At 43.2% G+C, this 25,654-nt stretch overlaps 2 protein-coding genes across 2 annotated transcripts in view; both read left to right on the top strand.

Annotated features, from left to right (window-relative positions):
• The window catches only part of LOC6613509 (hemicentin-1), a 33,220-nt gene extending 15,441 nt beyond the window's left edge, over positions 1–17,779 (top strand). Inside the window, exons 4-13 of the mRNA XM_002037941.2 lie at positions 2,241–2,338; positions 3,475–3,620; positions 3,777–3,838; positions 7,212–7,370; positions 8,387–8,515; positions 9,364–9,498; positions 11,039–11,188; positions 11,672–11,758; positions 11,814–12,083; positions 16,983–17,779. Coding sequence (XP_002037977.1) covers positions 2,241–2,338; positions 3,475–3,620; positions 3,777–3,838; positions 7,212–7,370; positions 8,387–8,515; positions 9,364–9,498; positions 11,039–11,188; positions 11,672–11,758; positions 11,814–12,083; positions 16,983–17,179 — 1,433 coding nt within the window. The 3' untranslated portion in view covers positions 17,180–17,779. The remainder of the gene's footprint in view (positions 1–2,240; positions 2,339–3,474; positions 3,621–3,776; positions 3,839–7,211; positions 7,371–8,386; positions 8,516–9,363; positions 9,499–11,038; positions 11,189–11,671; positions 11,759–11,813; positions 12,084–16,982) is intronic.
• Positions 17,780–20,402: 2,623 nt separating this feature from the next.
• On the top strand, positions 20,403–22,598 carry LOC6613508 (probable cytochrome P450 6a14). The gene is made up of 3 exons (XM_002037940.2): positions 20,403–20,888; positions 20,945–21,518; positions 22,092–22,598. The coding sequence occupies exons 1-3, from the start codon at positions 20,403–20,405 to the stop codon at positions 22,532–22,534; spliced, it is 1,503 nt and encodes a 500-aa protein (XP_002037976.1). The 3' UTR covers positions 22,535–22,598.
• The last annotated feature ends 3,056 nt before the right edge of the window (positions 22,599–25,654 follow it).

Genomic DNA, 25,654 nt, shown 5'->3' with positions numbered 1-25,654 from the left:
AAATTGTGCCTAGTGAGCTTGAGAAAGTGCTCCATTAGGCACTGGTAACTAAGTCAAAGTAGTTTATAATATCAAGTTTAAATGAGCTGGCAAACTGAAATTCCAACTGCATATGCTGCCCAATGCTTTCTATGTTGTGCCCAGCGAGCTAAATGCTATACAAGAATAAGAATGTGGTAGAGCTTGGGGGGAATCCCTTAAGCCGAGTTTTTATTCAGGACACTAAGCCTCCAAAGAACATGCCCTAAACGGCGATTTACAATTTCTTTTCATACATCATAAACACTCAGAGCCATGGATCCGAGGGTTCCCGTGGCATTTATCCACTTCAGATACAAAGCAAATGCCCATTAAATCCTAATTTCATATGCCCATAAATCCACTAAACAATCACACTTTCAATCCCGAAGAGGAAGCGCAAAATATGTAACAAATTTCCACATATTCACACACGACCGCCTCCAAGAAAGTATGCCATAAAATCCCCCACTCACGCAGGCATATCCTTGCTGCCTGGATGTATCAATAAGCGGAGGCAAATCAAATGAGTTGGCAAAAGGCGGCAGACGATGACAAAACAGTTGGCGAGGCGGCCCACAACAAGGACCTTCTGCTTCGGCTCTGACGAATTGAAGCCTGTGTTATCGAGCTTATTAGTGGTATCCTCCAGTTGTTCGGGCTTGGTTTCATTATTATTATCAAGTGAGGTGCACAGCAGATACAAGATGAATGCTAAGAAAAGCTCTTCAGATAAAATCCGCTGGATGTGGATATAGTTACCATAAGGGTAAGCGGTATTTAGTTTTCATTTCAGTACTGAACTAAATGCTTATATTGCTCAAATAAAGCCACTCCTTTATCTCAATAAACCATTATTTTTAAGTTTGTTGCAATTAAAAGAATTATCTAGATACCAATTATACTTTTCGAAATGATACCCTAGCATACCCTAGCAACTATGTGATTCTTGAATTCCACGATCGAAACGACTCCCAAACGGCTATTACCCGAAAGCAATGAGGGTATCGTTGACAACTCGAAACGTGATGCTCAGGAAGAGATTAGGCGACAATAAACGACAGGATGGGGACTCACAAAAGGACGAGACGAGCGAAAGGTTGCCCTCCTCCCGATGTTGCGCATTTTGCTGCCGCAATTGAGATTTACGGCCGCATCAATAAACATCAAAAAAATTCACCCCGCCACTTTCTTGGCCATCACCCTTGCTTATCGCCTTGTTTACGCATTTTAAGTACAAGATTGTTATGTGTTGATTTGCCTTAACCGATGCGTGCCCGGCATATGAGAAAAAGCCTTCGTCTGCCAGGGTTTTTATTTCATTTTATTATTTTATTCCATGGCGTATGCGAAGCGCAAACTTCGTCGAGGCTTCTGAGCATGTCAGCGACAAACAGCTGCAAACACAAACAAAAAGCAGCGGCGTGAGGCGGCTAAGTTTTAAGTCCTGCCCCGCCTCAGATTTTCACCGCCCAAGCAACCAAACCACAAATCTGTTGCATACTTGCGGGCGCGCCTTTAAAGTCAACGCGCTTTTCCAACGCTTCGCTGAGCACTCTGCTGCGTAGTGGGTGTGAGTGGGTGGGTGTCAGTGGTGGGTGTCAGTGGGTGCGCTGGGACTTTGATTGACTGGTTGAGAACTGGCTGACAGGCCAGTCGAGTCCATGATTGTTGCTGTTGACGTGGGTTATGCTAAACACAGCGGAATGACCGCCATCCCACTGATATCTGATCTAAGCCAGGTCGCCTAAATTAAATTAAGTTATATTCAATTAAATTACCCGCGAAGTCTATTCATTTACACTAAATCACTTAAAGAGGTATTTAATTTGACAGTAATTCATGAAAATGCTTGGGTAACTTTCCTCATTGTGATCACTTTAAACGGCCGATGCTTGATTTTTGTGTAACCATTATTAGCTTTAAAACGAAGTATTTTTTTGTCAGGTGGTTTTGATCATCAAATTGTCTTAGAACAGTGGCTTTTAACTTAAACATTAAAAACACAAGTTAAGCTCCCCTATTCTAAGGCAAGTTGGACCAAGATTTTGATTGACTTATCATAACCACATGGATTTACCCACTAGAAGATGCACTTTTGTCCAACCGGATCAAAGGTATATACAGATGTTTCTATCTAATACAGGAAACAACCTGATATTTACCTTGTTTTAGATTAGACTAAGAAAAATCAGTAGTAATTGCCATGTCCTCTCTTCCAGATCTTCCAAAGTTCGGAGAACTCCTTCAGAACGTGACGGTGCCCGTTAGTCGGGAGGCGGTACTCCAGTGCGTAGTCGACAATTTGCAGACCTACAAGGTGAGTTCTTAGAATCCAAAGAATCAATGCGGGTTTTCCTTTTGGGATATTGGTCATTACAAACTAAAACACTGCTCATGTGTTATTTAATATCATTTCTGGGGTCGTAGGGAAGACATTTTGGCCTGTCACTGAAGACCATTCTCACATCATCGGCTTAAACGTGGCAAAGTGGGGGTCCTAGTTTTTTACCTTTGCGTGTCGTTGAGCTGACCCTTTTGTTGGGCACGTTCCGGAGCCCATGCGCGTTACTTTGATTTCGTGACACACTAAAACCGACACAAACAAACCGAAAATATATCTCAATGAATTTCCGAAACGAAAATAGCAAGGGTATTATTCCATTTTCTTTGTCCGTTCTGATTATATCTGGTTAGGTTATTGGAGGAGTCCTTTGTAGTGCATTGTCTGGTCCAACGATGTTATCACTACCACTGTTGCATGGGGGCAAACAAATTGAAAGGCAATGAAACTGAAGTCTGAATAGTGTAGACAACATCAATTTCTCTACCTTATAGCCTGAATGCCCCATCGAGGTAGTTGTAGATTCAAGTCGAGTCGAGTTCCTTTGATTGCCAGAAAACGAAATCGTATCAGAAACAATCTCACTTACTGGTGATCAAAGGTAACTCGGGCCTTGATAAAGAGTACATTACGGGTTCCTTTGGGGGAATCAGATTTGATACCATGTTAAAAGTCTCCCAGATCGTACAGCAATAGTAGCACAAAGCTATGCAATCTGGAATACTCAGAATGTGGTACAAAACCCGTGGGCGGTACGATGATCCTTGCAGCTTCTTTAAACTATATTTCATAATACCCCCGATGACAAAGGCTCCGCAAAGAAAAGGTCTTTATCAACCCGAGTACTAAGAATATAGAACAAAGTTAAAATCTATTTAATTCGCTGGCACATTTTGAACTGCACTGGGCGCATTATCCAAAACACTTTCCACCATCTTGGCGACACTTTTCCACTTTTCCCGGCCGTAAGACTGAGCGTTATAAATGAGCTCCGACCACGCCACTGGGGCATTAGCATTGGGATGAGGAAATCGCTCAACGTTTTAGTTTTACAGCTCAAATGTAAGCAAATATAAACGAATTCTCTTACTACTTCTTTTTTGTTCTCCTAGATTGCGTGGCTACGTGTCGATACACAGACCATTTTAACGATACAAAATCACGTCATAACCAAAAATCATCGCATGAGCATAACTCACGCCGAGAAACGTGCCTGGATTTTGCGTATACGTGATGTGAAGGAGTCCGATAAAGGCTGGTAATGTATCCCCCCCTCCCCCCTGTCCAGCTGCACAGTTGCCACTAGCGGTGCCTTGAAATATACCAGTACTTCAAATGCCACCATAATTGCAATGCTCCTCTGCCATCCGCAGATATCCATCCAGTATCCCAATCTCATTCGCATCGCTTGCAGGTACATGTGCCAAATAAACACGGATCCCATGAAGAGTCAAGTCGGCTATCTGGATGTTGTCGGTGAGTATTCGATATTAAAGGTTGCGTAAGGCCCAGGCCCCGCCCCACACTCCCATTTTGGCCAACCAAATAGACCAAAGCTCGTCAAACAAAATTGATGCATGCATATACATATATACGTGTGTACGTAGGTAACTCTGAGGGGAGCTCAAATGAATTGTAATTTGGCTTGAGTGGCTCAACTCGGAGCCAGAACAAAGTTGCTGTTGATAGTTTTTCAAATTGCACTAATTGCTCAGCCAAGTGGCAATTGAATGCGAAAAGTGGGTGGGGAAGGCGCAGTTGTGCAACTGCAACTATCGTGCTCTCGATTGAGTCTAATTGCGAAAAGAAGAAGCTGATATTCGACTTAAGCCAGGCTCCGTGCCAGCGGAAAAGTTTTCACTTAACCAACACATTAGTTCGGCCCGCAAACAGCGAGGGGAGCGGAGGTAATGAAACAATTTACATGCTACGTGCACCTGTCCCATCCCCATTTACATCTACATCCGCATCCACATCTATGTCCAGGTCGTCCATGTCCTGGCGTTAATTATTCAGACGGCGTAGACGTTGGAGCGGCACCGAAAAACCTCAGAGCTCACTGGGCGAATTTAAAATGTATATGCCGCCCCTTTTTGCGGAGCTGGGTCTTTGTGTCCCGCTTCCGGTTGCCCCGCTCCATCCGCATAAGTAACCACTCTGGTTGATTGTGTTTTCATTGATGTTGAAATTCATTAAGGACCCAGTCCTTCTACTCGATACACTGAGCGCAACGCCGCCGCCTTGCCATGGAAATAATTCACACACAACCGCACTAAGTCCGTAAGCAAAATGGCAAGCCGCTTTAAATCAGCGCGGGTTTTCCAGCTGCCACTGACAAAGTGCTCGATTTTATGGAGTTTTCGTTGCAGCGCACCCCTACAGCCACACTCACCCACACACCCAATCAGCCACTACACCCACACGCACACCCACCACCCCCCATTCAGCCAACGCGATGGCAACCAACTATTATTGTTGTCAGCGGCTGTTGTAGTTTTCCACACCGCGAAATAAGCAAATAAATGGCGGCGTGAAAGTGATCGGAACTTAGGAGCCATTCGCTGGGATTTGGTAAGGGCAAGCTCAAAGAGCGTGTTTGACAAAAGGCTGGGAGAAAGGATAATAGGTGAATTAGTGGTGACCTCATCTAGGATAACGAACAGGTACTGACATCAGCCAAGTACTTAAAACCCAAATCGTTATGTTAACCATGCTATTAGGCAATATTGAATTGCTTGTATGTTAATAGGCCGATGATAATGTATAGAATTATGGCTATAAAGAAAATGTGGGATTCCGGTTAACGACTATTTTAAATGACATTAGTGGTTAGCTGGTTTCAACCCCACTAAATTAAATATGAGGAAAGGGGTGGTAAAATTTATACAATTAATAGTATTCCCTCATAAATTAAAATGGAACATAAATACTCAGAGATTTTAGGAAAAGGATTGAGGTGGTGATTTTAAAGATTTTATGCTACAAAGTTTGTATGTTTGAATTTTCTGAGGCGGAGCTAAAGAACACCTCAACCACCTCCTTTTGGCTAACATCTTTCTTTGGTAAAACCACTTTAACAAAATTGGCCCATTATTTATATTAGAAAAAAACCATTTCTATTGGCCAACTAGAGCTGGCCAACTACTAAATGAACCCTCTTTCGCAAAAATCTAACCAATATGAATATTGGAAATAGAGACGAGAAAAATATGGTCAAAAAAGAAATTTTATACAAATATCAGTATTTTTCACTTTTTTTTTGGCTCTCAACTTTTTGAGCTTGTGTTGCCTTGTTTGTCGGCTAGTTTGTTGTTTTTAGCGATGATTGTTTTGGGGATCAGTGGGAAAGCCAGCCAGGCATTGAATAATTTATATAAAGCAATATGGTTCCGCACTGAAGTTTGGGCCACAGTTAAATGGGCTTAGTCGAAAAGGTGCACTTGGACCGCAGAAATAGACGAGCTGATTTGAATGGAGCTTAAAAATATGATGAATCGATTAAATTTCGAATGCGATTGTGGTGGTCCCTTTGCTAAGTTCATATAAACTGTATTTAAACGAATTTTTTCAGAATAATATTTGCAAATTGCATATTAAATTGCATGTAGTTTCTTAAGTTTTCAATTGCGGATTATGCTCTTATCGATAATCCCCAAATCAGTCAAGCTCATATCTGCCCATTTGCCGTCATCGCAATCCAATTGAAATTAATTTCTGTACCGTCAATTTAATCACACATCATTTCACCTGATTTCATAACTTATCAACGCATGCCGTGCACAATAACAGTGCCAAAGAAAGGAAAAGAAATTGCCAGCCACGCCCACACGGCCGCTTTTTTGTGACACGAGTCGGGCTATTAAAGGAAAAGTCAACACAGAAAAAAAGCAGCTGGAGATGGAGCTGGAACGAAGCCTACATTCAATTTGTAGGACATGACGTATACGGATGTGTGTGTGGGCCGGGTGAAAAGTCAAAGTACATTTTGTAAAACATGCACATCATTGTTGGCATGAAGACTTTGAAGTCACATTGTGTGTGTGTGTGAGTCATAACTTGGCTTTTGGGCGGCTTTCCTGTAAAATTGAAACGTGCGACAGCGTTGCAAATCAAATTCAATAAAAGGGCAAATCAAGTGCTGTTAATAGAGCCAATCATGTCGGAATCTAATTCTATTTTGGGAAACTGTTCAAGGTAGTATAACTAGATTGAAGTGAAAATGGTGCTATATTGCTACAAATGGGTTTCCTCTATACGAATATTACATAGGAAATATTGAAAACAGCATGTTTCCATTATTTTTCTGCCACTCAGTTTTTCTCCACTTAATTGTTTCTTTTTTGGCAGTGCAGAATAGTCGGGAGTACAATTATAATTAATGGAAGTGCAACGCAAAAGGTGCACACAGACATAAAGCCCTCCAGTATTACATGGCATGGAAATGCAAAAGGGTTCAAGGAGTTGTAGAGTTACCTTTCGTTTTGCCTTGCGTAAAAGTGAAATTAAATATTTTACTTAATTACGGTTTGATGCCAACGGAAAATCTTTGCATTATCTCGAGACTAGTTGCAGCAAAGCAATCGCTTTAATTCGAATTTAAAGGTTACCCAGTCACTATACCTAATTTAAGAACCAGCCACTTAAATAACCGAATGACAATGTCCTTTCCTACGTTTCTCTCTTTCATGCAAACGACTTCATCACCGCAAAAAAAAAAAACTGGCTATGTATCTGAACCTGCCGCACAATTCACTGGCTCGCCGTCCCACACTGCGTATGAATAATATGCCGCCTCAAAACTTTGTATCTCCGCATACGTGTGCACACGTGCCCTGGGCCACCGCAACAGTGCCCCCCGACATACTGGACTACCCGACCAGCACCGATATGGTAATACGTGAGGGCTCCAACGTAACCCTCAAGTGTGCCGCCACGGGATCGCCAACTCCGACGATAACCTGGCGACGCGAAGGTGGCGAACTGATACCGCTGCCAAATGGCGCCGAGGGTGAGTTGCATGTTGCCGCAGCATTAAGTTTCATTACAAAACATTTTAAAGTTACTTTCCTCTGTGCGGTAATTAACTCGAGTGTGCTGTTGTGTTGAGGCTGCTCGAACACAGTCACAAATCGGAGCACCATAATTTACTTTATTGAGGTTGTTGCAAGTAAAACGGTTTGATTGCTTGCTTGCCACTTGAGCGAAATTTGGGTTGCCCCTAATAGCTGCCACATGCCACGATTAATATAAGATTAGAGTTTGCAACACCAGATCAAATTTGATCGACCAGCAGATACTGTGCTCAGAAATTTATTGCCAAAAATCAAGGACTTGTAGCCAACACGAAGGATGCAATAAGGAAACGAATGCAGGGGGCGAAACGAGCAAACATGTCGACTCTATGCAATTTGAATTTTCCATCTTTGCAGTGGAATTGTCAGAAGGATTTCACTTCAGATGAGTTTTGTCAGAGTGAATGCGATTCACTGAAGGAAAAACTTTTGTATAAGAGCTTGCAGTTAGAAATCTATTTTTCTTTAGCTTGAAATTTATTCAAAATGTAAAAACGGCGTGTGGCTTTAATACAAAACTGTGTGATTTTATGAATAAATTAGATCTAGCGAATTTTTAAATCATTATTATTATGAAAGTAAATCAAGTAAAATTCACCTCGAAAAAGAATTTGTAAGCTATGCTTAAACTGGAATTGAAGATTTTTCTTTAAGTGCTAGTGAGATTTTCCGAGTTGCATAAGCAATGAGAACGCGATGATTAGCTGCATGACTCCGTATGTGTGTGTGTGTGTTCGAATATGATTTTCCTCGAGCTAAGGGGGATTCCCTTTGGAGTGAGTGTGAAACTTGATGCCGTAGACATTCCGGCTTATAAGCAATATGGCATGCAGAAGTGATTGCCACCATACAGTGGAAATGCCAATCGATGCCACTGATATTAATTGCGCTATCGCTTTCACTGCGCCGTTTGTCTATCTATCTATATACTTTTGCATCTCACCATTCGCAGCCGTCGCCTACAACGGCTCCTTCCTGACCATCGCCAAAGTGAACCGACTGAACATGGGCGCCTATCTCTGCATCGCCTCCAATGGCATCCCGCCAACAGTCAGCAAGCGTGTGATGCTCATTGTGCACTGTGAGTATTTGGGGCGGGGCGGGCCCATCAATTTTAGCATATTTAAATATTTATAGTTCTGCGCCAGGCTCTGGCACCGCATCCTGCTCGTGGGACCAAGTGGGCAGGATGCAGGGAGCAGGTTGCAGGGAGCCGGGTGCTCCAGACGAGACCACAGCGGAAAACACCAGACACAGTCACAGACTATCACCACTGCCACTGCGACACACACAAAGTCCCACTCGAAATCTTGCCATGCTAAATATGCCCTGCATTTTAATTTTGCCAGCGAGGGGCGGCTGGAAAATGCTGTATACTTTTAGGTGCCAGCATAAAGCAAATAATTAAGTGTGTGCTCAGCACCCCGCTCTCCATTCTCTCCGCGCTCGCAGCTAGTTAGCATTTTCAGGGCACTTTGCCCGGCTCCTTCGCTCTAATTAAATAAAAATTAAAATTGCTCAACAATTTGTTAGGTAAGTTCATGGCACATATTTAAGCCGGACCGCCGTAGAAGTTGTTCCGGAACAATTCTAGCCGGTTAGCCAACCACAATTCGGTTCGGTTCGTTTCCGTTTATATTGCAAAGCATTTTTTGTGGCTTTGCTATAAAATTAAAAAGCAATTAGTTGGAAACAATAAATGGCAACCGCAGCGAGCAGTCAAACGGGAGCATAAAGCACTAGAAAAACAATAACGATAACGAACGGAATTTCTCTATAAATGGGAATTCTTTGTTACCGTCGCCCATTCAGCTCCCTGAAATCGCTCAAACATTCCACACCTGACGCAACACTCCGGCCCACATATTTCCCATCAGCATGTATCCAACTCCCACCTTTCTGACACCCCATTTCTCTGCTGCCTTCCAGTTCCGCCCATGATTTGGATACAAAATCAATTAGTCGGCGCTGCCCTTACACAGAACATAACCCTGGAATGCCAGTCGGAGGCGTATCCCAAGTCCATCAACTATTGGATGAAGAACGACACGATTATTGTGCCAGGTAAGTGATTCAATGGAAGTGAAACTTCAGGTTCTTACGTTGGGATCAGGTGTTTTGGTAAAATAACAACAATTTCATGAGAGTCTGAATGTTCAATGAAATGTCAGTTTTTGGTTGGTGGTATCTTTCAGATAATGTTACATTCGAGCTTAATTGAATTGGAAAATTGCAACTAAACCTAAGTGCATTTCTCGAGGAAGTAGTTTCTACTTTTAGTAGTTTCTTTCTTTGGCATAAAGATATTAGTTCGATAGCCTTCTGCGCCAAAGTTATCTTATTTCCGGTTCAATATCAATAGTTCGTCGCTGTTCCATGGCCAGCCTCTTATCTAGTACGTGCAATTTAATTTTCTAAGGACCTTTAACGATGGATGGGTCCATTTCTTCATTTAACCTCTTCAACTCTCCCACTCATCTTCACTGAGAAAAGAACTGAGTGCGATGACAAAAACGATGTGGACTCCAAGTGAAAAAGCGATGGAAAAAATATACATCCAGCCGAACACTCGAATCCGCGGTCGCTGAATAACTGCGGTGGTGGACCCCACGTTCCACTTAACCCCCAACTGCCCGCAATGAACTGAACTGGACAGGAAAAGGCATCGTCATCGGCATGGAGGCCGGCGGAAAAAGTCACAGACATGCAGTCGGAACGCTTTCCTTTTTTTCAAGTTATTTTCAAGTTGTTTTTTGCCAGCGGAGAAAATGGGAAAAAGTGATTGAAAATGACCTCAAGTCAGAAGCAGTTGCCGAGTACTGTCCGACCGCCGTTGGATTTTAATGGAGTTTTGTGTTTTAGTTTTGAGATAGTCAGAGGATCCATAACCGCAAGAGCGGCAACTGAAAGCCAGCGAATGCTTAAAGAGCCATCTTATTATACGGTTTAAATGCCCCAACTTAGTCGAACAAGAAATGTAGGAGGAGAAGGAAGGGGCTGTACTCTATCCAATATATCTCGTCCCCGAAACCCAATTATTTCTAATCAAGACTGGGGGCCGAAACTTACATCTCTGCTTGGGCCATCACAATGGTATTTGCTGAAGTAATCTGCCTAACCGGCATGCATAACAATTACCGAACCTGTACAAAATGTAATGCTCGGCTTAGTGCTACTAAATCTAACCGACATCAAACGTAAATCAAAACCTGCATGACAAACAAAAACGGGACAGGCAACAATACCGAGAACAGACTTGTTTTTGTATAAATTAAAACGAGCCATTTGACAGGGGCAGCAGGGTCCTAAAAGCCGGCGAGGATGTCGGGATGGCCAGAATGGCCAGGATGGCAGGACCAACTTGGGTCTCGCTCAGTTGGACTCATTTGAGCTGAGCTAAGCCGACCTGAGTTGAGCTGGGGCGAATGAAAAAGTTCTTTTCTTGGTAGTACGTTAAATTACTTTGACAAGAGGCTGCGAAGGAGGGCGGTGGCAGAAGTTCAGTTCAGTTCAGTTTACTTCGAAAAGGGGTCAAAGTGCACTGTGGTTTCAGGGCGGCTCCAGTACCCTTTCACACCGCCTAACTGCCTAGCTTCTCTTTCAGGTGAGCGCTTTGTGCCGGAAACCTTTGAATCGGGCTACAAAATAACCATGCGCCTGACCATATACGAGGTGGACATCCAGGACTTCGGGGCGTATCGATGTGTGGCCAAAAACTCTCTGGGCGACACTGACGGCGCTATCAAACTTTACCGTAAGTATTGGCCTAAGTAACAATAACTACGTGAATATGCTGGCCGGGGCCAATAACAATAACCATAACCGTAGGGCCAATAAACAATGGCCATAAGTCAGGGCGCCCCTGGCAATTAGGCGCAAACTATTTGCCCGGCCCGAGCTTTTAATTAATTTAAGTCAATGACTCTGCGTGAGCCGACAGCCATGTGTGTTTGCCTGATAAATTCCCAAAACAAAGGGTCAGTCGGAGTTCGAAGGTGGCCATATCCCCAGTGTCAGTGATTGATTTACGAGCAGCAGGCTATTCTGGGCTGTAAACGGGTTACACTCGACGGAGGAAATCAATGATATGGCAAGTGGTGGAAGTGCTCCATTGCTTTAAAACTCACTTTAAAGATGTTTTCTGAGATACCCATGTTCTTATAGCACACTATGGAATTGTTTTTAGTTTGCTACGTAGCTAAGTAACTAACTAAGTAACTCTAACTTTCCGACGCAGATATTCCCCAAACCACCACGATGACGACAATGGCTCCGACGGTCTCGATCAACACGGTGCCCGTGGTGCTCGTGAAGTACAACAAAGGTAAGGTACTCCAATTCTTAAACTCCAAACCCAGCTGACACATTCGTAATTGCAGAACAACGATATGGCAGCAGCCAGAATAGTAATACCAATCCGTACAACTTCAATCCCGGCAACGGTCAACAGAACACGAAGTTGCAGCGCGGCAAGTCCAATAGCAAGGGTTCGGATCAGTCCTCCTCCGGACTGAACAACGTCTTCGTGGGAGCCACTTCCAGCCTGTGGAACTCGCAGGATCACCACTCCTCCTCCTCCTCCTCCGCGTCCTCGAGGGGAAGGGATCACCATCAGCAGCAGCACCACCAGCAGCAGGAACAAAACCATGGTGAGTTGGAGTCGTTGGAGAAGGAGCCCTTCGTCGACACTGCGGGGAAGCGGCTATCTAAGCCACTCGGAGAGTCGGCAATTGATGGAAAATCCTTCCCTGGGGACGCCGTAGCACACCATAAATATTTCGCCATTTATTTTATGCTTATGACAAATCATAACGACTTTAGCCGCTTGGCTTAAGGGTCTCTGGCATGTCGTTGTCGCCACTTGTTAGATATAGATACTTTTGGCTCGAGCTGCCAGCGAACTTTGGCAGCATGCGGGAAGGGTTGACTGACGGATACCCTACACTTTTCGACTTGATATTAGGAAGGGACGTTTGCTTTTGAATAACTTACTTAAATGTCCTGATAGTATATATATGCATAGATAACCTATTGTATTTTAATGATAGAGCAACATTTTTCTGATAGCCGAACATACCGCTCCTTCAGTTGCGTAAGCGTATAAATATTTGGCCAACTCGAAGGAAAGTATGTTTTTGTATCCCTCCCTTTGCTGTCCGTTGGTATATATATTTTTTTTTTGGCGCTTTTCGGGGGAAAATATGACTTTGTAGCATGCAATGGAAAGGTTTTCTGGGATCTCTTCTTGCTGAGTTGACAATGTGTCGGCTATAATGTGCTGCTAATGCGGACCATCGTAATGTACAATCACAATAAATAATAATGGGCTTTCTGGCATTTATTCTCGACAGAAGTGAGAGAGATATTTAGCTCGAGGTGCCAATGAAACTATCGAGCTGCTGGGTTAAAGCATGAGTCAAAGTCTCCTTGGAGCAGCTGCCAATCGATAAGCATAAAGTTTTACATTTGCCTTCCGATTTCCTGCATTTCCCGCATTTTCCGATTTTCCCGCTTCTTCCCGATCGCACAATTGGCGACAATGCCCCACCCTTCCCTCACCCCCTTTTTTCGCCCGCTCCGCAAGGACGAACGCATAAAACTTTACAGGCCCTTTGCTGCAATGTGGAATTTTCTGCATACGCGCTTGACTAAAAATAAAATGCACTCGACAAAATCAAATCGAACAAATTGAATATGGGAGTGGGCTTGAAGGGGGCAAGTGCAGGGGCGGGGGTAGGTATCCAAAAAGTGCAATATAAAAATAGCAGACAAATTGCACACAAGGCGTCAAAGCGGCAGAGCTCCGCTCTCCCTGCCTCAAAACTTATTCCGCCGTTTTTGGCAAACGCCAGCAAAAATGTTGCATCCCTCCGCAGGATGGCCGTCCATTCGAAAGGGCGGCCCACTTTTGGAAGGGGGAATGGGCGACATGGGGGTGGTAAATGGGCGCATGGATGCGGGTGCTACAATGACGACAACTTCCAAGCGCTGCATGCAACGTCGTAAGCGCTGCGTTTACAGTTAGATTTATTACCTGCTAGATGTTGCACATATCGTGCCAGTAGGTGGTATACTACAGCATTGCACGGTATGGCCAACCCCAATTTTCGGGGCTAGAAGTGGGAGTAGAAATGGAAGTGGGAGTGGGTGTGGCTTGTTCGCTTATCGTTGCCGCGTTTTGCATATGTCGCGACTGTTTTTGCCCATCCGCTGACACTTTAAGGCGGAACAAGCCAGCGACAAGCAGAGTTTCATGACCAAGGCAACATTTCCACACGCCCCTCGATTTGCGGGTACACGGAGTGGGCGAAAGTGATGCTATCATAAGGGATTTTTCGGATGCCTCTATGCTAACTCTGTCACTTGAATTTCACAACATGGGCTTATAATTGCACATCTCTTGATCCAACTACTACAGGACTCACAGCTGAGGTTCCAAGTTGGTTGAAGGCCACCTGGGAGTAAATGGGAGGGGCAATTGGAAAACAAATAACACACACCACATACATTTGACTACACATTCAATGGTCAGCGGATGAACACATCGTGCGTCCAGATGTGCCGACGGCTATCCGCACGTCAATTAAATTCAATTTCCAATTATCACTGGAGTCGAGTCGAATGCTCCTCCACATGTCCGTCCAGTCAGCGCTTAGTTGGCCAGAGACCACAAAACCGGTGTCCCCATTAAGTGCTGCAGATGCTCTCGGCTCGCCACTTAAACTGTCATTAAAATGTTGCAATCAACCACAGGAGCTGCTGCTCCGTTGTCGCTGTCATATTTAATTTGTGCGGCCAACAGCCAAACAATATGCCACAAATTACAAGGAAATGCAATAAAAGAAAATTGCACTGCTCCGGCCAGGGAGTTTACATGCGAAATCCGGACTCGGAGCTCGGACTTTGGACCACGGATGGATGAATACTTCAGCATTCAGTGTCTGGCAATAATTTGCCTATAATTTCCGGCAAGTGAGAAACGATGAAGTGAATGCAATGCAACAGACAGCCAGACTCCGAATGGTCATCGCGTGCCGCGCGATTTTATGGATGCAACAGTCTTTCGGGGAGCAAGTGGGGCACGAAAAAAGGGGGAAATGCTGCACCATAAATATAAGGCATGGCAGGACCAAGTGCGTCTCAAGTGCAAAGTGCAAGCTGCATTTTTTTCTTGTTGCGCTCGAGTGCAGCAGGCTCGGAAATCGAGGTGATAAAACCGCTAGCAAATGGAGTTCAAGTCGAGAAGTTGAGTGTCTCGACTCTCAGATACCTATTATTCAGTCAAAGGAAGTGCGAGGGAAATGTAGATATTCAATTAGCTAAGCAAATATATTCTAGATGAACTTTATTACATATAATTTTAAGATGCATAGATTTTTAACCGTACAAACTTTTGCAGTCTTTCGGTTTACGAATAACTGGGTAATAAAGTCTCTTGTAATGACGAGCTGTGAACTGCAGCCATCAGAAAAGTTTTACCTTGACACTTTCCATACCAATTTCCAGGTCTGTTCCATGGTAGTGACAGCAGGATTATTTCGGCACTCTTTAACCTGTTTAACTTTAGTTGTTCTTATATTCATATTAAGACTTCCACTTTTACGGTGGCGAGCAAAGGTGCGTGTGCATCAAAAGAAGACGCACTTTCATTCTATTAGTCCAATTGCTCCCCGCGGATCGTCCGGGGGAATTATGCAAAAATGACTTAAAGTTCCTTCTAGTTTTAAGAGTGCTCTGTTGAGCCAAATCGTTATACTCCGGCAAACAGGGCTTCCTTTGCTCTCCTCGCCATCCTCGCACCCGCTCCCCAATCGTTTGGGTCTAAGCTCTTTAAAGACACCGTTGGGACCTTGCAAACCCCCAACCCCAACCCGCCTCCATAAACACATGCTCAAACGTCAATAAAAATCAGCCACACACACACATACGTACACATACGCACACATACGCAGAGCACAAGCAAGGACTCGATGCGTGTTGGTGTTGCCGGCGTTCACACATGGAAATGTTTGCAGACGCCAGCAAAATAACCAAGGCAACACCAGCCAGGAATGGCAGCGCAAAGGAGTTTTGTGGAAAGCTGCTTATGGAGCAGCACTAACACCAATGCGAACACCGACAGACAAATACATTGGCAGCCCGGTGCAAAGCAATTTGCGCATTTCCGTTATAAAAATAAAAGGGTTCTCGTTAAAAACAATTCGAAAAGTCCCTGGATGGACCAAAAATGAAGGACCAGCCGTCGAGCCATATTTCATAGTTATGACAAAGTTCGTACGTTCATTCGTTCATCCAATGAAGTTCGACTGCGTGGATTGAGGTTCAAGGACCAAGAGTCCTCGTTGCCAGCATATGTGACTGCCTCTTAATTTAAATGCCATATTTATCCGCTTAAAGGACGGTCATATATGGTAACTATAGTAGATTGACCTATTTAACTGAACTGATAAAATACTAATTAAGAGTTAATTAGCTGTTGAACATATGAAGTTCTCTCGTCACTTTCAATTTCAATCAGCTAACCCCAAAATGAAAATCGGCACCATCTTAACTGAAACTCCTAAGAGTGTTTATATTTTAGGCTGTTCGTAGGGCCAACCCAAACACGTTTTTGAAAGACCCGCCAGCAATTGTTTGCCCTCCAACTAATGACCAATGGCCTCACGTCAAAGTCAAACAGAGCCAAATCGAGGGGACAAAAAATGGGCCAAAACGCCCACACACCATTTCAGGCGGTGGCCAAGCCCAACTGGCAAACAAATGTCCAATGAACCAGATTTCCGGGCGAACAAACAGCCGAAAAAGGAAGACGACTCGCAAAAAATACAAACTGCACGATAAATTGATGGCAAAAACAATAGCAGGCCCACTCCACAGTTCACGATAGCCATGTGTCCTGCAGGACAATCGCACATATACACCAACACCCACACCACCCGGAGTAACCCCACATTTGGAATGCAGGGCGCAAGGGTTTAACGCACTTAAGCAATAAAAATCGAAACAATTTTCGATGCTGCCAAGTGAAATTGAAACAAAATACCAGCAAGGACGAGTGGAGGGCGGTGGGATACTTTCGCTTTTCCCAGCGAGGGAGAGATTGGGCCAAAGGAGCGGAGTATAAGTGAGAATGTAACAAATAAGTGGGGCAGGCGAAGTTGTGTCCCTTTTATATGCAATACTTTCTGCCCTGCCAGTTGACAAACAGTTTGGTTTTGTGTATCCTGTAGCCTGAGCTCACTGTCCCTTCCTTCTGCGTTGCCCTGGAACTGGAGGTCGTTTTATCTCTTTCGCATTGTCGCCTGGTACAAATGGCTGGCCATAAACGCATCCTGGGTCTATTGTTTATGCTCGTTGGCGTGTGGCAAGCGCATAATTGAAAAAGGACATTCAGCTGATGACATTCGAGTCCCAGCAATATGAAGGGCGCACCATAAAGTGGCATGTGTCAGTTGATTAAGTCCGCGCAGTATAAACCAAGAGTCCACAAAAGAACCATAAATATTTCAATCAATCATTGAAATCTCCTTCCCATCTCCTCCTTCCAGGTTCCGATCACGGCGCCTCCTATCGCTCCGATGGCAAGAGTCCACACCTCACCAAGCACGACGCCAAGTCCTTGACCGATGACCTGGATCGCATGCAGGACCTCAAAGGATGGGCCAGCCGACTGGCTCCCATTTCGCCGATCCTTGGACTTTCGATGATTCTGGGAGTCGGCTATCTGGGGCCGTGGCCGGGCTAAAAAGTGTACAAAATGGGCATATAGATATCCGATGTTAGTCTAACTAAGATAAACTACTTTGTAAGCAATACCCTTATAAATCGTGTTGGTCGACGAACTATTATTTTTGTGCTATGTGGAAAGTTGCTTACTGTAAAAAGTTGTTGATGTTTAAGGTAAATCTAAAATGTAAGTCGCATTTTGAAGAAGTTGATGGGAACTGGGATTCGCAACGGAAATACAAAGTATTAGATTATAAAACATAAGGGCTTAAACCAAAGAATGTTTTAGGCCAAGTGCATCAATTGCTGTTTATATTTCTGGCCAAATAAATACTTGTAAAATGCAAATTTCTATTATTTGTTCTTATATACAAATTTTGTTATGATCTTTACAAGAGCGAAAGTATAAATAGCAGCAGGTGCACGTGTCTACAACATGAGACTCGAAGCGAGATTAGATCTAAGTCACCGAAATCAGTTGAAACAAAAAATATTTTTACTATTAGCTCAGTTCTAGCTTAGTTTCCAAGTACTGCAAGCTGTATAATAACTATTACATAAACAATTTCATCATGATTTAAGTAAAAATAAAATGCCGTCTTAAATCTTGTAAACCCTATCCTTCAAAATGTGTCGTTTTTTGCTGGAAATAAAAAACGATTTCAACTTTTTCGGAATGCTTTTAATTAATTTGAGGTGATGAAACTAGAGGATCTTTATTTCTCCAGCTACCAATTTATTTTGTATTTTTTTGGCTTGTATTATTTAGAAGGAGCGTCTACCCATTTAAGGATTTCTATATATTTGAAGAGCCACATTTATAGAAGGTGCGATTCAGTTCAATAAGTATTTCGCGTCGAGGAGAACGAGCCAAAATTGGTAGCAACGAAGCAACCCTTATATTGCTGGAGCCCCAAGGCGAATATTTACTGAACCGCAAAATGTACTATACCCAAACAAGTGAAGCCCCACCGCCCGCTGCCATTGTTTACTTTGCCAGCGAATTTGTTCGCCATCGACCCACATGGAAACATTTTTCATTTTTCATTTTTCGTTTTCATTAAAAAAGTGAGCACAGCGAAAAAGTCTCGCGACTTTATAATTTCATTAAAAAAAGCGGTGGGCATGCCAAAGCGGGGCAACTGCAAGCGCAAAAACATAAAAAATAATTATTAAAATAAATTAAATGTCTGCCACCGCCCCCATAAACTTCGTCGAGTGGGCAATTAAAGGAGGCGGCGTGTGAGACGCGGGTGTATAATGGAACGTGGCTAGTTTTTCCTCAGGAGCTGAAGAGTTAAGCGCCATTCCAAAAAAAGCACACACCACACCGGAAAACAAAAAATGCAACAAAAAAAAAGCGAAACAAAAAAAATCAAATTGCTGCCATGGCATTTTGACTCGAGTTTCACACAACGCCATGGTAAATGGCAAAAAATTGGCATGTGAAACGATTGCAGTCGACTGTCCCTTCGGTTCGACCTCCTGGCCATTGCGGCAATAAAGGCACCAGCTCCAGTTAATAAAGCTAACAGAGCATGTGCCGTATGTCAAAAAAACATATAAAAATTTATGTTTGGTAAGGAATGGTGAGGGGGGGTGGCAAGGAAAAGGCAAGGAAAGCAATCGGAAATTTGCAGACAGACTAAAGAATTACCGGAAATGAGCTCCATTATAATGCACAGCTATTTGCGGCTACCCACTGTGCTTTTCTCATTATAAATTACAGTAAAAGCCGGCTTGTTTTTCCAGGGGCAAAACGTATAAATATTTAAACTTAAAAATAATTGTCCAACATTTCGAAAATGAAGAAAAGAAACTCTTTTGTCGAGCGCTTCGACTATCTGATATCCCTTAGTCAGAAATATATGTTAAAGCATAACAGAGAAGCGTCAAAAAAGTCGTTGTTCCTCGAAAACAAAATACCCCGTGAAAGGGTATATTAATCCAATATATTTTAAAGCAGGTTCAATTTTTAAAACTTTCAGAGTCAAAATGTAACCTTTGATTCTTTGAACGAATTTAAACACGATGTAATATTTCATGGTAGGTATTTGTATGACAAATTTATATAATGTCATCAGCAAAAGTGATAATTGCAATATGCATGGTAATCAAATATGGGCAGAGATGCTGGACGTTACTTCTGCTGTTTTCGCTGACAAAATAATTTCTATTGTCAGAGGTCCTTTTTTTTGCACGCACGACATTGATCGGCTTAATGACGTAAAGCCGCAATAAATGTTCAACATTAATAGTTGACAACATATTAAATGAGCCCAGTGCATACACTTTGCGGCTGCACTTTCATCGGGCCAAAGTTAAAGCCAACTCTGACCTTTAACAAAAAGCATTGAGCCAGTTTTTGTATCACTTAGCCAACTGCTTCCATTGTGGATCCTGTCTTTTTTTTCGCTTTGATATGGTATGCTTTTTGTCCTGCCCTCTTTTCGTATGCAGTGCACTTCTTTCCCTTTTTTAACCATCATTTTTGCCAGCTAGGTGGACTTTCTTTCTGGAATTTTCAGGGACGACATAGTGTCTAGTGACCGTCGAACCCAAAAATTATTAGCATATCAAAACATAAATATTAATAAGCAGTTATTTAATAAGGATTTAGTTTGCCGCGTAGGAAACCAATATTTTTTAAAAGAAAATAAGGTTTTCAGTAGCCGAGACCACAACCACCGAACGCTTTACGTCATTGAAGTCAATAACCACAAGAGCTTTTTCGAACTCGAACCGCGTAGAGTTGGACCTTATTTTACATGTTTTAACTACTTCATTTTACCTTCCTGTAGATTGAAAAGTCTAATTTACCATCTAGGCATACTTTAAAACAGAAATCTTAAGACGTTTTTAACAAGGTCTTAAGCTTTCTGTACTAACTGCAATGCATTGCAAAATAAAAACCAGTTTATTCGACAGTTTCTTGTAATAGAAGTCCAAAAACTTTTGTATAGTCATGGACATGGCACTAGGTTATACATTATTTTAAAATAAAATAAAAATGAAATTAGTAAAGAATTGTTTATGACCTACCCGAAGATCTGCAGAAGGCCACGTTGCTGTTGCGTAATAATAACTAGAGAGAAACCCATCGCGATATCTACACACCTATTATAATGTACATGGGTGTATGTAAACAGAACAGATAGATTCGGACCATACTCCCCAGATAGATAGTTGCTTATAAGCAACTCGAAGATCAGCAGAACGCCCAGTTGAGTACTGCTGTTCCAATGGACTTCACACTGCTGCTGCTGACCTCGCTGCTCAGCTTTCTGCTGGGTTATCTGCGCTACCGCTTCACCTACTGGGAGCTGCGGGGAATTCCCCAGCTGCGGCCGCACTTCCTCTTCGGTCACTTCTTCAGGCTGCAGTCGGTGCACTTGAGCGAGCTGCTCCAGGAGACCTACGATGCCTTCAGGGGCAGTGCCAAGGTGGCGGGCACCTACGTCTTCCTGCGACCACTGGCCGTCGTTTTGGATCTGGACCTGGTCAAGGCGGTGCTCATCCGGGATTTCAACAAGTTCGTGGACCGGCGAAGCTTTCACGGCGATACGCTCACCGCCAACTTGTTCAACCTGCAGGGCGAGGAGTGGCGTGCCCTGCGCACCAAGTTGTCGCCCACTTTCACTAGCGGGAAAATGAAGTATATGTTTGGAACTGTTTCCTCGGTGGCCAAGCAGCTGGGCGGTACCTTCGACGAACTGGTGGGGTCACAGGTACAGTAGTTAACTCATATATTTTTCCCAATAAATTGGAATCATCGCTATCTTAGGGCGCTGTTCTGGAGCTCCACGATCTGATGGCCCGTTACACCACCGACGTCATCGGAAGCTGCGCCTTTGGAACCGGGTGCAACAGCCTGAGGGATCCGCAGGCAGAGTTCCGGCAGGTGGGGCGTCGGCTCTTTCAAAACAGCAACAGAAGCATCCGATGGCGCATCTTCAGGATGACCTACCTCAGCTCGCTGGTCAAGCTCGGCCTTCCGGTGCGTATCTTTCACCCGGACATTACCAAGTTCTTCAACCGCATAGTCAGCGAAACGGTGGAGCTGAGGGAGCGCGAGCAAATCCGTCGGAATGACTTTATGGATCTGCTGCTGGATCTTAGGCGGCAGGAGAACGGAAAAGGACTCACCATGGAGCAGATGGCCGCCCAGGTCTTCGTATTCTTCGTGGCCGGATTCGAAACCAGTTCCAGCAACATGAGCTACGCCCTATTCGAGTTGGCCAAAAACCAAGATGTGCAGCAGAAGCTGCGTATGGAGATAAACGATTCGTTAGCCAAGCACGGGAAAATAACCTACGAGGCCATGATGGAGATGCCCTACTTGGACCAAACCATCACAGGTATGTATATATTGTGGGTTTCTTTATGTTGGAGATAACAAGTCTGAAGCTGCCTTATCTACCAGAGATAAGACATTCTATAAATGACTTGTAATTGAACAACGTGTTAATTCTTTCAAGTCAACTTTTGACGGGATTACCAGGGCATAGAAAAATTTGTGAATTAGTACATATACCTTATCGGGTGGATAAGGTTTTCTTTGAACCCTTTTCTTTTCAAAGAAAAGCTCTGTAAGCGAATCAAATATCTGTATAAATAATACTCATGTATACAATTCGAACCCATGGGTTCTAAAACAGCGGAATCGGGAAAAAAGTGTACCTTGATCAGGAAAACATAAACACAATTCCCCCTGTTTCATCTGATAGCATTCAAACTGCTCAAATAACAGAACGGATCGAAATGATTGACTGCAAATAAATAAAAGACAATAAACATTGGAAAATTTGACACCCTCCTTTCAATTGCCGCTATAGTTTAGAAAATCTTAAATTACCAGTATCTTTAAACTACCAGCCATATATATTATATATTTTGATATTTGTACTCACCAAACTCCATCTGCTTTCCAGAAACTCTGCGCAAGTACCCGGCACTTAGTTCACTTACCCGTCTCGCCAGCGAGGACTATGAGATCCCCTCGCCAGATGGCGGCGACCCCGTCGTCCTGGAGAAGGGCACCAGCGTGCACATTCCGGTGCTGGCCATCCACTACGACCCCGAGATGTACCCGGAGCCCCACGAGTTCCGGCCGGAGCGATTTGCGCCGGATGCCTGCCGGGAGCGGCATCCCACCGCCTTCCTGGGCTTCGGCGATGGACCGCGCAACTGTATTGGCCTGAGGTTTGGACGGATGCAGGTGAAGGTGGGTCTGATCACGCTGCTCCGCCGCTTCCGCTTCAGCCTGCCGCCCGGATCGCCAACTCAGCTGAAGGTGACCAAGAGGAATGTGATACTCCTGCCCAGCGAGGGCGTCCGATTGCAAGTCGATCCAGTAGAGTCGCGCCTAATGTAAACACGATTCGATGCGGGAATAAACAACGCAGCCTGCCGTTCCGTCAGCAGAATATTCAATTAAACTCACCCGCTCCAATCGCTCGATTGAAAGCCAAGCCAAAATTTATGGCAGCCGCAAAGGCCCCCATCCCGTTCGCCACCCAAGGCTACTGCTCAGTTATCCCAGAATCCGACACCATGGGCATTAAATCAACACAGGCGACACAGGTGGTGGAGCTAAGGGAGGAGGATGGCATGGGGACCTGGCCAGCCATGTGAGCCGACCAAAAGCCATTGCGGTTCAGTTTGATGCACTTCTCCGATGGCCAGCAGCACACAGCCCACAGGCCAACAGCCCCCAACCGCCGCAGTTGAGTGTGTGTGAGTTGCCTGCATAAATCCAAACATTTACAATATTTTGCTAATTAGCAAAATATGTGTGAATAATGCATTTGGCAGGGCGGAGTGCGGGAGTGGGTGGTGGGGTGTGTGCCGTGGACTCCTGCGTCCTGCAGGTGTCATATTAAATTTATGACCAGAGCTGCCCACACAATCAAGAGACACTAGTGCAGATGGAGAAACTGTGACAAGTGGCAGCAATGGACAGTCTCAACATTTTGGGCATTTCGGTGATTAGTTGTGGGCAAGCAGAAGACTCACTGTCGGCATAATGAGCAGCACTAATCAATAAATGAATCAGGATAAGGAGTGAGTGGTCGGCACTCATATTGAAACATTTTGAAACAGTGGTCGGATTGAAGGGTCTATGAAGTGCCAACTGAATGGTTTACATATATATACTGAAAATATGCCGCATCAATATTAAGTGATCCTTACTCACCTAATAACTATTGAATAAGTATTTAAACTGGTCGAAGGACTTTATTAATTTTATATCACTGTCCTATTCACCACCAAAAAATCAAATTGCCATTAACTTCCGATGGCCACAAGACACAACTTCACAAATACTGTCGACAATATCAACTGATCCAATCATTTGGTTTCAATGCCAGATTGTGTCGCCTAAGTGCGTGTGGGGAATATAAATAATTATAAGAGAGTGCAAAATATGCCTAAAGTGGCAAAGAGAATAAATAAAATTAAGAGCTCGTTTTCTCTATATTTATGGGGAGAATTTGAAGAAGACCTTAGAGAATGCCCTTACAATAACTATATCATATTAGGATGGATAGATGGGCTGAATTTCAAATGCAATTATAAATTGTTAACTTATTATCACTGATATACGTTCGTGAGTTTAGAAGTGTCTCAGATCTACTATAATCGAATAACAAATATACGTAAAATCGATTTAATAAGGAATTTAATTACCATGTAGTAATATTTAAGTAAGCGTCCCTATTAATGTCTCTATTTTAGACGCACGATCCGAATAAATGGCTGCATCTATTTCCATATAATCACACACTTTTATAGACTTTTAATTGGCAATTTCCTAAGCTGGCTGGCAACCTTGACGCTTCCTTCTATAACTCAGCCAGAACTTTTGTCTATTAAACGTCGCCGTAAAAGCGAAAATATAGTCATAATTTATGGCAGTTAAGCAGCTAACAAACTATCCTGCAGATCGTCCCCACCGACCACCACCTTTGCATGTCGAGCCACCATCAGTGGGAGTGGGCAGATGTCCCGATGTGGTGGGTGGTGGCTCCAGACGCGCAGGTGATTCGTCCGCCGGTTGGCAGGTGAAAGAACTGCAGCTGTCGTCGTCGCATCCAGCGAAAAACGCGGAAGCGAGTGAAAAGCAATTATCAGGTGTCAAAATTTATATTAGGGGCTTGCAAGCTCGAAAAAGGATACCAGCCAGGAAGCAAGGCAAAGGAAACAAAGCAAGAAACTTGAAAACAAGTTGCTAGTCCTCCCAGTCCTTATAGACTGAAAGAAAATAGTGCTCCTGATCCTGCTGGGACTATCACATATTTGTGCAGAATTCCTTTATATTATTATTATTATTCAAACTGATAAATCTATCGTTGAAGATTAAGTAATATTTTATTATGAAGTCTGTGTTTCTTTGGTCTCGAATAATTCTAAGGTTTTGATCCTCTCTTAGTAAGTAAAATTTTGTTTAAGTGTAGAGCAAACCCTTTTGGTAAAAATGATTTGTGGCTCCGGTGCATTGGCACGCAATGAAAAGTTTTCGATGGAGAAATGGAGCGGGATAGATAGCTCCTTCCAGGGACGCTTTACAAATCCTTTTTATACGGCATAAAATCTGTTACTTTTGGGGTTCTACTGTTTCCACCGCTATTATTTATTGGTCGTGTGCGTGTGTTGTGCGAAATTATATGCCTGTTATAAAGACGCGATGGTGAAGGGGCGGGAGTTGATTAGCTCCCGAAAAGCAACTAATATATATATATAGCAATTTAGAGTTTCAGAGGGCGGTGGCCAGGTCAAAACGGTGCCTGACACAATGTGGCACGGTTATTGAAAAGCGACTGGCTGGTGTGCGTGTGTGGGTGGGCTGACTTTCCTGCCTCTCTTGTTGCACTTACCACACAAAATGGAAATCTCCCAAGAAAAGTTTCATTGAGCAGGAGAAATTTAATTAAATAATGTATCATACTGAACGACTTTGAAGCATTCTTGAATCGATCGCAGTCACTTTATAGTTGCATATTTCAAAGTATTGGGGTATAACCCGTTCCCAGGCACTAATATATTTAATAACAATCAAAACTGACTCGAAACGATGCAGGCGAATTTTATTAAATAATATTTCATGCTGAACGACTTTGTTATATCGTTTTATACATTTTAGACGGCCTAGTAAAGCACTAATAAATTTTATTTCAATTAAATCTGGGTTGGAAAGAACTTTTTTGCTGCATATCTACTATAAATTATATCATTAGAAAATTTGTGATTGAGAAATTCAAACAAATTTCAGTTAGGTTTAAGATTCCCTTTAAATACGGCCTTAATTTTAAGTATTGTCAACCTTTGAAACATTGTTTTTTATTAATACATACATAAATACAACATAAATACATGTAAGTGTAATGTAAATAACAAAAAAGCAGACATTTTCAAAAATTTTATATTGATTTAAATTAAAAGAATCCCGCAAAATGGATCCAAAATAGATGCAAGCGAAAGATCATCTTGCAGA

The sequence above is a fragment of the Drosophila sechellia genome, chromosome 2L, assembly GCF_004382195.2.
Source record: "Drosophila sechellia strain sech25 chromosome 2L, ASM438219v1, whole genome shotgun sequence".
NCBI lineage: Eukaryota > Metazoa > Arthropoda > Insecta > Diptera > Drosophilidae > Drosophila > Drosophila sechellia.
Note: the sequence above shows the minus strand (reverse complement) of the source record. Positions and strands in the feature narration are given on the sequence as shown.